This window comes from Coregonus lavaretus (genome assembly GCF_964263955.1).
Source record: "Coregonus lavaretus genome assembly, chromosome: 12".
Taxonomy (NCBI): domain Eukaryota; kingdom Metazoa; phylum Chordata; class Actinopteri; order Salmoniformes; family Salmonidae; genus Coregonus; species Coregonus lavaretus.
The window spans coordinates 5912850-5931068 of NC_139999.1; the positions used below are offsets into that span (position 1 = coordinate 5912850).

An 18219-nucleotide genomic window follows, 5' to 3' on the forward strand; every position below is an offset into this window, starting at 1 on the left:
AAACAAAACCTTGTTGACGTTGTTTTCTTATGACCTATTGGGCCAGTCAGCTGGCCATCATCAATATGTCTAGAATATTCAGATTCAACCACATATACAGTACCTCCAGAATGGGGAAGGGTTATTGGTATAGTATACACTAGATGGCGCTATTGTATCATTTTTCAATATCACATTGAAAGCAGTCCTACCCACTAACTGTATATATATGAGTCCTTCCAAAGCAGCGTTTCCCAAACGTTTATTTTCTATACATTACATGATACATAACAAAACAGTGAAAAATGAAAACTAACATGAATGTAAAAAAAAACATTTCACACAAAATAATGTTAATTTATAAATCTAAATAACAAAGATGCAGTATACTTCTAAACTGGTCTCCAGCCGGCTCGCACTCTGGTAGCAATGGAGCCTGGGGATAATTATACAAATAACATACAAGAAACTTGGTGACACTTCAATTTAAATGAACAGTTTTATATTTAATCAATAACATTGACATTTTAACACTGAGCAGCTCATGTCATAGAGACAACAGTGCAGGAACAATACATTGAAGTGCCCAGGCACAGACCTACGGCTGGTTTCCAATAAGACTAGTCCAGGACTATATAACACTTTCAATTTTTATTTTCCATGAATAATATGCCATTTAGCAGACGCTTTTATCCAAAGCGACTTACAGTCATGCGTGTATACATTTTTACGTATGGGTGGTCCCGGGGATCGAACCCACTACCCTGGCGTTACAAGCGCCAATGCTCTACCAATTGAGCTACAGAAGACCATAATGACAGAGAAAGAGTTCAGACCCACGAATCCTGAACATCAGGACCTGCTCTCTGAACTTTCCTGGGTCGTGTTCATTAGGGAACACAATGGGAAAACGCTTTAAAAATGTTTTACGAACGTTTGTTATTGGACAAGTCCAGGCAGTCCTTCCCTGATTGTCAGTTTTCTTCCATTTGGTGCCTAATTAACACAACCCTAGAGAGGTCAAACAGATTTTAAAGAGCACATAGTGGCTATCTACTTGTCTAGTGCAAAATAAAACAAAACAGGAGGGGACAGCACTAACTTAACACCACAGGAGGCTACTGAGGGGAGGACGGCTCATAATAATGGCTGGAATGGAGTCAATGGAATGGTGTCAAACCCATGGAAACCAGGTGTTTGATGTGTTCGATACCATTCCATTTATTCCGTTCCAGTCATTACTATGAGCCCGTCCTCCCAAATGAAGGTGCGACCAACCTCCAGTGTTTAGTAGCCTATCCTTACCATATAAGATGTTACTATTCTTTGGATGATTTCCCCCACCGCACACAACACAGTTTTAGCTTGTATTACGTATTTAAGCGTTTCAAATACTTCTAGGCCAAGCACAGTGTAGGCTATGAAAGAAGTGTGCCAGCTTGGTGATATTGTTCAAAAAGATCTGAGCTCTAGTTGACTGTGGACTAAAAACATATCCCACCATTTTGAAGCAGTGGCAATACTGTCAGGCAGAGAAGATATATTGTTGACGTTTAATTTACAGTAGGTCATTAGCTACAGCGCCTCAGCAGAAATACTAGCAGCATGACTTCATATTACATTCATATTTACAGGCCTTCTACAGTAAATAGCCCTATGATAAATTAATTCACTGTGATATATATACACTACCAGTCAAAAGTTTGGACACACCTACTCATTCAAGGGGTTTTCTTTGTTTTTACTATTTTCTACATTGTAGAATAATAGTGAAGACATTAAATCTATGAAATAACACATATGGAATCATGTAGTAACGAAAAAAGTGTTAAACAAATCAAAATATATTTTAAGCAAAGAGAAAAGACAGTCCATCATTACTTTGAGACATGAAGGTCAGTTGATACGGAACATTTCAAGAACTTTGAAAGTTTCTTCAAGTGTAGTCGCAAAAACCATCAAGCGCTATGATGAAACTGGCTCTCATGAGGACCGCCACAGGAAAGGAAGACCCAGAGTTACCTCTGCTGCAGAGAATAAGTTCATTAGAGTTAACTGCACCTCAGAAATTGCAGCCCAAATAAATGCATCACAGAGTTCAAGTAACAGACACATCTCAACATCAACTGTTCAGAGGAGACTGCGTGAATCAGGCCTTCATGGTCGAATTGCTGCAAAGAAACCACTACTAAAGGACAGCAATAATAAGAAGAGACTTGCTTGGACCAAGAAACACGAGCAATGGACATTAGACTGGTGGATATCTGTCCTTTGGTCTGATGAGTCCAAATTGGAGATTTTTGGTTCCAACCGCCGTGTCTTTGTGAGACGCAGAGTAGGTGAACGGATGAGCTCCGCATGTGTGGTTCCCACCGTAAAGCATGGAGGAGGTGTGATGCTGTGGGGGTGCTTTGCTGGTGACACTGTCTGTGATTTCTTTAGAATTCAAGGCACACTTAACCAGCATGGCTACCACAGCATTCTGCAGCGATTCGCCATCCCATCTGGTTTGTGCTTAGTGGGACTATCATTTGTTTTTCAACAAGACAATGACCCAAAACACACCTCCAGGCTGCGTAAGGGCAATTTGACAAAGGAGAGTGATGGAGTGCTGCATCAGATGACCTGGCCTCCACAATCACCCGACCTCAATCCAATTGATATGGTTTGGGATGAGTTGGACCGCAGAGTGAAGGAAAAGCAGCCAACAAGTGCTCAGCATATGTGGGAACTCCTTCAAGACTGTTGAAGCTGGTTGAGAGAATGCCAAGAGTGTGCAACGCTGTCATCAAGGCAAAGGGTGGCTACTTTGAAGAATATAATATATAAAATATATTTTGATTTGTTTAACACTTTTTTGGTTACTACGTGATTCCATATGTGTTCTTTCATAGTTTTGATGTCTTCACTATTATTCTACAATGTAGAAAATAGTCAAAATAAAGAAAAAGCCTTTAATGAGTAGGTGTGTCCAAACTTGACTGTATATATATATATATATATATATATATATATATATATATATATATATATATATATATATATATATATATATTTGTAGGTGGGGTTTTTTTATCAAAGGGAAGCATCATAAATATTGCCAGCTTCTGTTGTTTTGCAGCCTGGTTACCAGATGTGATTGTGCTTTAGCCCTTGTTTGCTATCATGCCACAGCAGCCAGAGATGAGTTTGCTAAAGCAATCTGATCAGGCAACAAAGCTAGTTATTTGATTGTAAGGAGGCTGGGAATAATGGATGCTTCCAAATGATTGTGTGACTTTGAACTAAGATCAATGTGAACTGACCAGATACAGAGCAGCCATTCCAACTTTACATAATAAAAAAATAGCTAGAACAAAGCGTTTAACTCTGCATTCAACATGTTAAGATAAATACAATATCCTAACTTCAGTAGTTCAACTACGAACATTCATACTCGTAACAGAGGGATACCGCCTCTATTCGCTTCAATATAAATGTTTCAATATTCTGAAAAGGCCCTGTAGATGTACAGTGTTAAGTTATAAGTGTGAATCATGCTTTAGTTGACAAAAAAGGAAAGCAGATCATTTCATTTCATATAATCATAGTCAACTGATAAAACATCTAAGTAGCTTAAAGAAGTTGTTTAAGTGACTTCTGCTTACTGAACAAAAATATAAACGCCACATGCAACAATTTCAACTATTTTACTGAGTTACAGTTCATATAGGGAAATCAGTCAATTTCATTTATTCTTCCAGGCCCACCCACTTGGGAGCCAGGCCCACCCACTGGGGAGCAAGGCCCATCCAATAAGAATTAGTTTTTCCCCACAAAAGGACTTTATTACAGACAGAAATACTCCTCAGTTTCATCAGCTGTCTGGGTGGCTGGTCTCAGATGATCCCGCAGGTGAAGAAGCCGGTTGTGGAGGTCCTGGGCTGGCGTGGTTGCACATGGTCTGCGGTTGTGAGGCCGGTTGGACGTTCTGCCAAATTCTCCAAAACGACATTGGAGGCGGCTTATGGTAGAGAAATTATATAGAATTCTCTGGCAACAGCTCTGGTGGACATTCCTGCAGTCAGCATGCCAATTGCACGCTCCCTCAAAACTTGAGACATATGTGGCATTGTGTTGTGTGACAAAACATTTTAGAGTGGCCTTTTATTGTCCCCAGCACAAGGTGCACTGGTGTAATGATCATGCTGTTTAATCAGCTTTTTGATATGCCACACCTGTCAGGTGTATGGATTATCTTGGCAAAGGAGAAATGCTCACTAACAGGGATGTCAACAAATTTGTGCACAAAATTTGAAAGACATAAGCTTCTTGTGCATATGGAACATTTCTGGGATCTTATATTTCAGCACATGAAACATGGGACCAACACTTTACATGTTGCGTTTATATTTTTGCCGATGCATTCACAAGTTTCACAACACTGATGTTTTGCTTCTTCATCGTCAGTTCTCTTTCTAGCCTAGTCCGACTCCCAGATCTGTTTGTGCTGTCTTGCCACGCCAAATGTGACAGTGACCATAGAAGTTGGCAAGACAGCACAAACAGATCTGGATCCAGGCTACCTTTTTCCCTCCTCCACTCTTCTTCTCTCTACTAAAGGTGTGTGTCCTCTTCCTTTCCTCTAGGTTTGTTGACCTGCCAGCCACTGCTCCCTCCCTCCCCCCCAGACCCAGCCGTCAGTCCGTTGGTGTGGTGATGTTTCTTCTCCTGCATCTCCGGCTGCCCCCCATCACTCGTCATGTCCAGGGTAGGGTTGTCATGGCAGCCGTTCTCCACAAAATGGAATTCCTCGCCTCGAGTCTTGGGAGGGACAGGAGAGGAAAGAGGAACAGTTTTTACATAATCAAACCACAAAGTTTGAAATAATTGAGCGTGGAAAGAGTACCAACCACTATAAACACCATCAGAAATGTAGAATAATTCATCCTTACAGTCATAAAGCTATTGATCAATCAATCGATTAATCAATCAATCAATACCATTTATCAAATAATACAATCAATGGATCAATCAATCCAATGTTATTCGTTTAGCCCTTTTCACGACAACATTGTCACAAAGTGCTTTGCAGCACTAATAGTAAATCTACACTTACCCTAGTCTTCATCTTACGCAGGCGTCTCTGCCAGCAGATATAGATGAGACCAGAGGCGATGATGACCACACAAACAGAACCTATGATCACCAGGACCACGAAGAGCTTCCCGTAGTCACTACGCGTCTGACTGGGTCTGGAGTGACAGGTGCTAGCGCTGCTGTAGTTCCGGATACCGATCTGGAACCAGAACCAGACACACGGAACAGTTCAGTTTCATTCAGACAGATGAATTACTAGCCTGGTCCCAGATGTGCTATATTAGTTAGCTTTTATTCCGTTTACACGACGGACTGAGACCAGGCCGACCAATTACAACCTTACATAGAGTCAGGAACAGAAGTATCTTACCTCGTGTAGACCTCTCCTGATTTCTCCTAACATTGACAGCATGTCCTTGGTGGCAATAACTCCTAAAAGACAGTCAGAAATCACACAAAAATGTTACTAAATAGCACACAAGTGAGCAAACCCTTGAGAATACAGTGTTGGGGGACATCTACATGTACATCTTCATATCATTTGACCAAGTTCGGCTCAGGATCACACATTCCACATTTGACAGTATCTCTATGAAACCCAGGTTTGAGAGCTTGACTGAAGTGAGAAAGTGGGCCCCAGCTCTCTGATGTATCTGGTACCGTGTTCGCTGGCCAGCGTGATGAGCAGCTGGTGGTCCTGTCTGGTGGGTTTAGAGAGAGAGATGAGCCAGGAGCCCTGAGGACTGTTCATCTTCCTAGAGAAGGCTGTCTCTAGCAGCTCCAAGAGCCGGTCTCCACCCTCCACACGGAACTCATCCTGAACATAACAACAGGAGAGGTCAGAGGTCACAGTGAAAAAATAACGGGCACCAGGGTAGCCTGGTTGTTGTCAGATCGTTTTGGTTTGTGCTTTAGCCAACTCCTATGTAGTTAGTTGTATGACACAGAGGAGCTAGCTGAAACAAAAAACAGATCTGGGGCCTGAGGATAGAGTATACAAACAAACAGACAGACAAATATGCAACTGTTTAACATAAAAATGGTATTCTGTGGAAAAAAGAGAAGGTTGGGTGGTGATGACTCATGCTGTCTGTTGTTGTCATTGCATGCAACTTTGAATAAATCAGTGTTCTATCTGCCTGCCGAGTATGTTGTTGAACGAATCACGCTCCTTTGTAGGAGCTGCTGTTTCCAAAACGTGTTGTTCTGTGGATCGGATGGTTTCTGTCTTCCTCCCTGCTGGGTAACTGTGATGACTCTGCAGCGGTTGGCATGACAACCAAGGAGTGGGTGAGGAGGATGTTGCGATTAAGGACCGACTATCAGAGGACAGAAAGGGGTTCTGGGTTGTCTCACAGTGAAGGAGAACAATGGAGTTGTCTGGATCTGTTGCCTGGTTAAAACAGACTGAACGCTACACTCAATATAGTTTCACTAGTGTTCAGGCTGGTTTAACCAGGCTACCATCTAATGGCATCCCATCGTGCCATATTGATTCAATTATAGATTTATGAAATCAGAACTATTCCCTAACTAATGATTCTGAGAAACATCAGCAATACATTGCTGCAATATTATGGTCCTAAAAAATATCTTTGTTGATGTAGTTAGTCACGTTGTGGTACTCACACAGTCAACGTTGTCTGACATGTCGAGGATGACGTAACCCTTCCCAGCCAGATCGCTCCAGTCCACACAGATCACCTGGTGGTTACATTAAGAGAGGAGGTTATAGGGAGTTAATAAGAGGCTGTCAAACCAATCACAACCTTTCATTAATATATTTTTCGTAGCTCTCTTATCTACCACCACAAACCGATGCTGGCACTAAGACCGCACTCAATGAGCTGTATAAGGCCGTAAGTAAACTGGTAAATGCTCATCCAGAGGCAGCGCTCCTAGTGGCCGGGGACTTTAATGCAGGGAAACTTAAATCATGTTCCCTGCTGAGGGGGTCAAATACTTATTTCCCTCATTAAAATGCAAATCAATTTATAACATTTCTGTCTCTCACTGTTCAAATAAACCTACCATTAAAATTATAGACTGGTCATTTATTTGTCAGTGGGCAAACGTACAAAATCAGCAGGGGATCAAATACTTTTTTCCCTCACTGTAATTTCTACCAGCATGTTAAATGTGCAACCAGAGGAAAAAAAACTAGAACACATTTACTCCACACACAGAGACTCATTCAAAAATGCTCTCCCTCTCCCTCCATTTGGCAAATCTGACCATAACTCTATCCTCCTGATTCCTGCTTATAAGCAATAACTAAAGCAGGAAGCACCAGTGACTCGGTAAATAAAAAAGTGGTCTGATGACGCAGATGCTAAGCTACAGGACTGTTTTGCTAGCACAGACTGGAATATGTTCCGGGATTCTTCAGATAGCATTGAGGAGTACACCACATCAGTCACTGGCTTCATCAATAAGTGCATCGATGACGTCGTCCCCACAGTGACCGTACATACATACCCCAACCAGAAGCCATGGATTACAGGCAACATCCACACTGAGCTAAAGGGTAGAGCTGCCGCTTTCAAGGAGCGGGACTCTAACCCGGACGCTTATAAGAAATCCCGCTATGCCCACCGACGAACCATCAAACAGGCAAAGAGTCAATACAGGACTCTGACGCTCGTCGGATGTGGCAGGAATTGAAAACTATTACAGACTGCAAAGGGAAGCACAGCCGCGAGCTGCCCAGTGACACAAGCCTACCAGACAAGCTAAATTACTTCTATGCTCACTTCAAGGGAAGCAACACTGAAGCATGCATCAGCTGTTCCGGATGACTATGCGATCATGCTCTCCGTAGACGATGTGAGTAAGACTTTTAAGCAGGTCAACATTCACAAGGCCGCAGGGCCAGACGGATTACCAGGACGTGTACTCCGAGCATGCGCTGACCAACTGGCAAGTGTCTTCACTGACATTTCCAACATGTCCCTGACTGAGTCTGTAATACCAACATGTTTCAAGCAGACCACCATAGTCCCTGTGCCCAAGGACACTAAGATAACCTGCCTAAATGACTACCGACCTGTAGCACTCACGTCTGTAGCCATGAAATGCTTTGAAAAGCTGGTCATGGCTCACATCAACACCATTATCCCAGAAACCCTAGACCCACTCCAATTTGCATACTGCCCCAACAGATCCACAGATGATGCAATCTCTATTGCACTCCACACTGCCCTTTCCCACCTGGACAAGAGGAACACCTACGTGAGAATGCTATTCATTGACTACAGCTCAGCGTTCAACACCATAGTGCCCTCAAAGCTCATCACTAAGGACTCTGGGACTAAACACCTCCCTCTGCAACTGGATCCTGGACTTCCTGACGGGCCGCCCCCAGGTGGTAAGGGTAGGTAACAACACATCTGCCACGCTGATCCTCAACACGGGGGCCCCTCAGGGGTGCATGCTCAGCCCCCTCCTGTACTCCCTGTTCACCCATGACTGCATGGCCAGGCACAACTCCAACACCATCATTAAGTTTGCCGACGACACAACAGTGGTAGGCCTGATCACCGACAACGTTGAGACAGCCTATAGGGAGGAGGTCAGAGACCTGGCCATGTGGTGCCAGGATAACAACCTCTCCCTCAACGTGATCAAGACAAAGGAGATGATAGTGGACTACAGGGAAAAAAAGAGGAATGAGCACACCCCCATTCTCATCGACGGGGCTGTAGTGGAACAGGTTGAGAGCTTCAAGTTCCTTGGTGTCCACATCACCAACAAACTATCATGGTCCAAACACACCAAGACAGTCGTGAAGAGGGCACGACAAAGCCTATTCCCCCTCAGGAGACTGAAAAGATTTGGCATGGGTCCCCAGATCCTCAAAAAGTTATACAGCTGCACCATCGAGAGCATCCTGACAGGTTGCATCACCGCCTGGAATGGCAACTGCTCTGCCTCCGACCGCAAGGCACTACAGAGGGTAGTGCGTACGGCCCAGTACATCACTGGGGTCAAGCTTCCTGCCATCCAGGACCTCTATACCAGGTGGTGTCAGAGGAAGGCCCTATAAATTGTCAAAGACTCCAGCCACCCTAGTCATAAACTGTTCTCTCTGCTACCGCATGGCAAGCGGTACCAGAGCGCCAAGTCTAGGTCCAAAAGGCTTCTCAACAGCTTCTACCCCCAAGCCATAAGATTCCTGAACAGCTAATCATGGCTACCCGGACTATTTGCACTGCCCCCCCAACCCACTCAATCCCCCTCTTTTACGCTGCTGCTATTCTGTTTATTATTTATGCATAGTCACTTTAACTCTACCCACATGTACATATTACCTCCACTACCTTGACTAGACGGTGCCCCCGCACATTGACTCTGTACCGGCACCCCCTGTATATAGCCTCGCTACTGTTAATTTATTTTACTGCTTTGCTTTAATTTTTTTACTTGACACTTTTTTTCTTTGATTTTTTTCTTTAAAAAACTGCATTGTTGGTTAAGGGCTTGTAAGTAAGCATTTCACTGTAATGTCTACACCTGTTGTACTCGGCGCATGTGGCAAATAAAACTTGATATGATTTGATTTGAAAATATATGGTGTGATACACAGTTCCATAGTGAGACCGATTGGGTTCAAACCAGAGTCTCCTGGCAAGGCTACTCCTCATATGATCATAGTTTACTGAACCACCTCCACTAGACATTCTACTGAACCACCTCCACTACATTAGAGATTAGCATACTACTGAACCACCTCCACTACATTAGAGATTAGACATACTACTGAACCACCTCCACTACATTAGAGATTAGACATACTACTGAACCACCTCCACTACATTAGAGATTAGACATTCTACTGAACCACCTCCACTACATTAGAGATTAGACATACTACTGAACCACCTCCACTACATTAGAGATTAGACATACTACTGAACCACCTCCACTACATTAGAGATTAGACATACTACTGAACCACCTCTACTACATTAGAGATTAAACATACTACTGAACCACCTCCACTACATTAGAGATTAGCATACTACTGAACCACCTCCACTACAGTAGAGATTAGCATACTACTGAACCACCTCCACTACAGTAGATATTAGCATACTACTGAACCACCTCCACTACAGTAGAGATTAGACATACTACTGAACCACCTCCACTACATTAGAGATTAGACATACTACTGAACCACCTCCACTACAGTAGAGATTAGCATACTACTGAACCACCTCCACTACATTAGAGATTAGCATACTACTGAACCACCTCCACTACAGTAGAGATTAGCATACTACTGAACCACCTCCACTACAGTAGAGATTAGCATACTACTGAACCACCTCCACTACATTAGAGATTAGCATACTACTGAACCACCTCCACTACAGTAGAGATTAGCATACTACTGAACCACCTCCACTACATTAGAGATTAGCATACTACTGAACCACCTCCACTACATTAGAGATTAGACATACTACTGAACCACCTCCACTACATTAGAGATTAGACATACTACTGAACCACCTCCACTACAGTAGAGATTAGACATACTACTGAACCACCTCCACTACAGTAGAGATTAGACATACTACTGAACCACCTCCACTACATTAGAGATTAGACATACTACTGAACCACCTCCACTACAGTAGAGATTAGCATACTACTGAACCACCTCCACTACATTAGAGATTAGACATACTACTGAACCACCTCCACTACATTAGAGATTAGACATACTACTGAACCATCTCCACTACATTATAGATTAGACATACTACTGAACCATCTCCACTACATTATAGATTAGACATACTACTGAACCACCTCCACTACATTAGAGATTAGACATACTACTGAACCACCTCCACTACATTAGAGATTAGACATACTACTGAACCACCTCCACTACAGTAGAGATTAGACATACTACTGAACCACCTCCACTACAGTAGAGATTAGACATACTACTGAACCACCTCCACTACATTAGAGATTAGACATACTACTGAACCATCTCCACTACATTATAGATTAGACATACTACTGAACCACCTCCACTACAGTAGAGATTAGACATACTACTGAACCTGCTGTATCTCCTGTGAGAAGTGTGCACCGTGGAGGAGATCTGCCTCTGTTAACAGCTCTGTTCCTCCGTGCCTGACCTCTTGCTCCTCCTCCTCCTGCCTCCTCTCCTGCCTCTCTTCCTCCTGGATCTCCTTCCCAGCAAACACCTCCTCGTCCTCCAGACGGTCCCAGGAGTCCTCCGTGAAGTCGACCTTGGGCGCCAGAGATGCCAAGGGGACTGTGGTCAGGGGAGAGATCTCTCCTCCTCTCCCCCCTCTTCCTGAGTCACTCCTAGGTCCTCCAAGGACCACCGCCTCCTCTTCCTCTCCCTCCACTCCCTCCTCCTGGTTTTCTGTATGGGTGTTGTCCGGCTGGAGAGGCCCAAGGCTGGGGAAGATACCCACCTCTGGGAGGGTTGGTCTGGAGGTGGAGGCGTCAGCCTCAGGGCTGGGACTCTCCCTCTCCTCCTCCTCCTCCTCCTCCTCCTCCTCTGCTACCTCTACCTCCAATGTGTCTTCAGGAGTTGATTCTGAACCCCCGTGTACTGGGACATATTGTGGGTCTAAGGTGGTTGAGTCTACAGGAGCCAGAGGGTCAGCAGCAGGGGTGGTGGTGGTGGTGGCAGGCAGGGTCTGGCTCTGGTCGTAGCCAGGCTCCAGGGGGAGGCCGCTGGACTCTCTCTCCATCTCCCCGCTGGACTCTCGCTCCAACCGCTCCACGTTCTCCACCGCATCCATGAAGGGAGAGGTGTGGTTCCCCTGTCTGGGTTCCTCCATAGCAGAGGTGGAGGACTGGGAGAGGGTCTGACTGTAACCTGAGACGAACAAGAGAAAATGGTAATACTTGATTTTTACAGTACAGAGATGACCAGGTATTTACTAGTACACACTGTAATAACCTATCAATTATTATAATTAACTCAGGAATGCTCCTGAAGTCTGTGTTGTGACGTGTGTCAGTGTGACTGGGACAGATGAATTATCCACAACACAGACAGACTGTCAATCCCTAGTGTTGCTTGATTTACAGTAGGCTGCCCCCCCCCCCATTACTACAGTCAGTCACACTGAAACATGACGTACACATAGAACCGGTTTCCCGGACACAGATTAAACCTATAGTCCTGGACTAAAAAGATGAGAGTGACAGCATGTCCCACATGGATTCTTTGGTGTCATCCGTTCAGTGATCTCTGGGTTCAGTGGGTTGAAGAGAGTCTTTATTGCTAAGAAAGAGAGGAGGACTGAGCTAATGCTAAAAAGGCAACTGGCATCACATTTAGCCTGCTGCTGTGTTGTACTGTAGGTGCTGTAACTTCTCTGTCTCTGTCAAGAGCCGTTGATGTTTGTCATGACGTTGAACAAACGCAGACAGAGAGGAGCTAGCTACAGCACAAACAGACTTGACTACCATAGCCTGGTCCCAGATCTGTTTGTGCTGTCTTGCCAACTCCTACAGACAGCACATAGACTGAACCACCAGGCTAAGCTAGGCTAAATAACAACAGGGGCTACAGAGACTAAACTGCTGGTGGTGCTTTCTGCCTGAAAGCCGACTCCACCCGGTATCTGCAGCATGGAATCCCGTTTGCTACCACCGTGCAGACATGGGTTCAAAAATTAATTGAAATCATTAAAATACTTTGCTATAGCCTGCCTGGAGTGCCAGATGGGCGGAGTTTGCTGTTTTGGGACTATTTCATTTGTCTATTAAGATAGGTGAGCTCAGTCAAGCACAGATAAAGTATTTTAAATTATTTCAAATATAATTTGAACCCAGGGTCTGCCGCTGTGGCGTGCGCGTGCCTGTTTGGGCAGTGAATGATATCCCCATTCCTTCTTCTGCGTAATGCAAGGAATCATAATCGACTTTCTCTCAGCGCAGACATAATGTAGAATAATTCTGCAGTGCTCTGCCTGTGCCCAGCCCACCACAATAAACAGTTCTGGGCCTAAATATACCAATTTCAGCAATATCGTATTAACTTCTATAGTGCGTGTGGTGGTGAGCGTCCAGTCCTGCTGTTTGGGACACATTACCTGCTGCCATGTCACGCTATCAAAGGTCTTCCCTGTCCTTCTCCTGTCCTTGGCACGAAAGAGTGGATAAGATATAGCAGGGGAACTCTGATGTCTGACAGAAAGGACATACCACTTTCGTATACATAGTCTACGTACCTCTGAGGGAGTTCCTGTCCAGACCAGTGATGTTGACTTGGTCTCTGATATCATCCCAGAGATGAACAGAGGACTGGAGAGGCTTGTTGTCCTCACTGAAGAACCCTGAGGACGTCTCCTGTCCCTGGGAGGTTAGGCCTGGTACTGTGGGGCCTGGAACTACAGAGAATAATACTTTACTCCATTGTACATTTTCCCTACAGTTCACAGACATTTGTCTTTTCGCCCCCAAACCCCCAAGTCACACTCCCTGGAGCAGTTTGGGGATAAAATACCTTGCTCTAGGATACTGATGCTAGCCTATGCCCCACCAGATTTCCCTGTCGGGCATAGGATTTGAACCAGCGACCCTCTGGTTTCTGGTCCACTTCTCTAACGTACCTGTCATCATCTCAGGCTGCTCCTCCACATCCTGGTCCAGGTTGGTGAGGGACAGAGGAGAGGGCTGGGAGGGCTGGGAGGGCTGGGAGGGCGACAGCAGGGTGGGTGGCCCATCACTCAGCAGGGTGTCACATGACAGCAGGAACAACAGTGTGGAGCCTGGAAAGAAAGAGAGAAGGAAAGAGAGAGAGAAGGAAAGAGAGAGAGAAGGAAGGAAAGAGAGAGAGAGAGAAGGAAAGAGAGAAGGAAAGAGAGAGAGAAGGAAAGAGAGAGAAGGAAAGAGAGAGAGAAGGAAAGAGAGAAGGAAAGAGAGAGAAGGAACGAGAGAAGGAAAGAGAGAGAGAAGGAAAGAGAGAGAGAAGGAAAGAGAGAGAGAAGGAAAGAGAAAGAGAAGGAAAGAGAGAGAGAAGATTTCCATCCATTTCTTAGATAATACCAGGTAAGTACCAGCTTAAATCGGGCTGTGAAATAAAGCATTACTAAAATAAGATTTCCTTACAAATAGAAGTTAATACTGTAAATGTATAGCCTTTGTCTCTGTGTTTTTCCATAGTGTTAAATTGCGCTGTCTTAATCGGGCCTGTGTGTGTTCCCGTGTAGTTTAGTTGGTAGAGCATGGCACTTGCAACTCCAGGATTGTGGGTTTGATTCCCACGGGGGACCAGTATGTGAAAATGTATGCATGCACTACTGTAAGTCACTCTGGAATAAGAGTGTCTGCTAAATAACTCAAATCAGATAATATATATGGCTGTGACAGATGGACATGAAGTCACTAAGCACTTGAGTGACACCTGTCAGTCTTTAACCTGTTAAGAAATGTGCTCCTGTCTTCTCCCCAGTCTTAACCACAAATGGCTTAATACAGTCTAGAGTCCAACCAGCTTAATTCCACACTGTTTGAATATGTTGAACTACGAGGTCACACTGGGCCTCCCCTGTGTCTCTGTCACCACTGCAGGCTGGGCTATCACACCCCCCACACTGTCTGAGTTCGTTGAACTATGAGGTCACATATAAGCTCCCCTGTGTCTCTGTCACCACTGCAGGCTGGGCTATCACACCCCCCACACTGTCTGAGTTCGTTGAACTATGAGGTCACATATAAGCTCCCCTGTGTCTCTGTCACCACTACAGGCTGGGCTATCACACCCCACACTGTCTGAGTACGTTGAACTATGAGGTCACATATAAGCTCCACTGTGTCTCTGCCACCTCACCAGCCACATGGCAAGAAGACTGAGATGTATTCCTTATTCCCAAAACACACATCCTAGCCATGGCTTTCTATATGCTGAGTCACAGAGCCTTGCAGTTACTGTAGATAAGGATAAGGCCCCAAGCAACCTCTTATTTTGCGTATGCCTGGAACCGGTCACACACAGAGGGATGTGTTTGGAGAGCACAGACAGACAGACAGAGCCACGCCAGGAAGAGGACAGGGATGTGTTTGAAGAGCCAGCACAGACAGACAGAGCCACGCCAGGAAGAGGACAGGGATGTGTTTGAAGAGCCAGCACAGACAGACAGAGCCACGCCAGGAAGAGGACAGGGATGTGTTTGAAGAGCCAGCACAGACAGACAGAGCCACGCCAGGAAGAGGACAGGGATGTGTTTGAAGAGCCAGCACAGACAGACAGAGCCACGCCAGGAAGAGGACAGGGATGTGTTTGATTTAGTGTGATAGGAGGTCTACCAGCTGTAAAGGCTTGTCCTTATCTAACTCCAAAGCCTCTGTGTGACTCTGCATAAAGAAAAGCCACAGCCTGGAAAGTGTGTTTTGGGAAAAAGGAATAGCCTAAACCTCTGTCTTGGTAATGCAATGTAGCTGTGACCTCACTGTCCTGCCGTGGCCAAAGAGGAGCCAGCCTTACTTATCCTTATCTACAGTAACTGCAAGGCTCTGTGACTCAGCACAAAGATAGCCAGTTACTGTAGACTAACTGGGTTTGAACCTGTGTGTCCCTCACAGTCACACCATGAGGCTGTGTTAGCGCGTTGAGCTAAAGGCTGGAGCTCAGGTAGCTAACACAAGTCTTCAGGTAGGTCTCAGGCAAGGTAAGGCATCATGGGAACGTGTTTCACTGAACCACATAATTCACTCTGGGCTACTGGTCAGCTATTATAGTACTGATCTGGTTCTGTACTCTCTCTGAGTTTCCACATGGCTGTCTGCGTCTAACCTTGGATACGTCCCAATGACACCCCAGTTCCCTATACAGTGCACTACCGAGCAGGGACCATAGGGAATAGAGTGCCATTTGGAAAAGCAGCCCTTCTTCACCAAGGGGCTGACGCAGTAATGGCTTCTACATCTAGCTTCAAAGCGTATTCTGCATCTAGCTTCATGGACAAGACTTGGAGATCACCCAGGACTGAGACTATGACCACTCACAAAACGTTACTTGGAATGTCACTTCATTGACCCATGACTGATAGAAAGGCTAAGTACTACTGACTGTAATAATTCATACTCGCACAACAACAACAACAACAACAACAACAACAACAACAACACTAATACGTCATACCAAACAGATACTATATAATTGTTTCCTTTACTTGGAACAGGATCTATAGATGATCATGGCCCCGTGTAGCTCAGTTGGTAGAGCATGGCGCTTGCAACGCCAGGGTTGTGGGTTCAATTCCCACGGGGGCCCAGTATGAAAAAAATTAATAATGCTATCACTAACTGTAAGTCGCTCTGGATAAGAGTGTCTGCTAAATGACAACAAAAAAAAAACATGTTCATAAATATTGATTCCACAGTATATACCAATTATTTCCTTCCCTGACATCTCTCTGTTGCAGGCCAACTTCCTCTGTATCCATTGTTACTCCTTGTGTTATATAGCAGCCCTTTGCATGGAAATCATCTGGTTCTCTGCTCTCCTGCTGAGCTCTGGAAGGGGCAATGTTGTTAACCAGCTGGTTTGGACCTAAGGAACCACATCCTTCGTGTGTGTGTGCGCTACTTTGTCGTCTTCTTCCCCATCATGGGGGTCAATAGCATGATTAATGACTATTTCTTGCTCTCAATAGTTTCCAGGATGCTGCTGTAGGTGCACTCACTCACAATCACTGCATCACATTGGACATCCTTCACAATCACTGCAACGCATTGGACATCCTTCACAATCACTGCACTGCACTGCATTGGACATCCTTCACAATCCTTCATTGGACATTCTTCCTATCCTTCACAATCACTGCACCGCATTTGACATCCTTAAAATCCTTCACAATCATTGTGTTACTTTGAACATTCTTCACATCCTTCACAATCACTGCATCACATTGGACATCCTTCACAATCATTGCATCACATTGGACATCCTTCACATCCTTCACAATCACAGCATCACATTGGACATCCTTCACATCCTTCACAATCACTGCATCACATTGGACATCCTTCACATCCTTCACAATCACTGCAACACATTGGACATCCTTCACATCCTTCACAGTCACTGCAACACATTGGACATTCTTCACATCCTTCACAATCACTGCACCGCATTTGACATCCTTAAAATCCTTCACAATCATTGTATTACATTGAACATTCTTCACATCTTTCACAATCATTGTATTACATTGGACATCCTTCACAATCATTGTATTACATTGGACATCCTTCACAATCATTGTATTACATTGGACATCCTTCACAATCATTGTATTACATTGGACTTGACATTGATTGTGTAATTCTTCATTTTTAACCCAAGACATATTCATCTTTAGCCAATTGTGTATGTGCACAATGATATTCTACACACACCAGCACTTTAGCTGATTGTTCTGAAGAGTTATCTCAGGACTTTCACTGACGTCGTCTATCTCCTTCTCCTACCCAATCAGAAGGGCGATGTACATCTGATGGGGGTCAATACCATGATTAATGACTATTCAACCAGCCTTGAATACTCTCCAGAATGCTGCTGTGAGAATAGGAGAATGGACTGCAGACAGAGGCTAGCGGACTTTGCAGCACTGCATAGGCAGGTAGGGAGCTTTAAAGGTAGATGGTATGATGACCCCTAACCCTTCACATGTGCACTCCTTCATCCACAATCATTGCACCGCATTTGGACATCCTTCACATCCTTCACAATCACTGCATCACATTGGACATCTTCACATTGGACAAACTCACTAACTGTAAGACGCTCTGGATAAGAGCGTCTGCTAAATGACTAAAATGTAAAAATGTGGATATTGCATTAGAAAACACGGCCTATGATTTATGATCACTGCAGACACTCACACACAGTGAGTCATATTGAGTTTGAGAATTCATGGTAGAAAGGATCATGTTAGAATACACGATTAAGCATAATTGAAATAAATACAAATGATACAATTTTGTATCAACGTTTCAACAACCAAGCAACATTCAATTGAAAGAGATTAAGCGCGTAGCTTACATTGATTGGGCTATCATGCGACACCAATAACAGTAACTAGACTACAGTAGCGGAGCAGACCTGCCATAATAAAAACAAGACTTACCGAATAAAAGCGGGGGAAG

At 44.4% G+C, this 18219-nt stretch overlaps 1 protein-coding gene across 1 annotated transcript; it reads right to left on the bottom strand.

Annotated features, from left to right (window-relative positions):
• Positions 1-4575: 4575 nt before the first annotated feature.
• LOC311138299 (uncharacterized protein) lies at positions 4576-17234 on the bottom strand (the record flags this gene model as incomplete). Its single annotated transcript, XM_084172978.1, has 9 exons — positions 4576-4782; positions 5078-5257; positions 5429-5490; positions 5719-5875; positions 6688-6762; positions 11142-11935; positions 13299-13457; positions 13680-13838; positions 16940-17234. 9 exons carry the CDS (start codon positions 17232-17234, stop codon positions 4576-4578), a joined length of 2088 nt encoding a protein of 695 aa, XP_084029104.1.
• Positions 17235-18219: the final 985 nt, after the last annotated feature.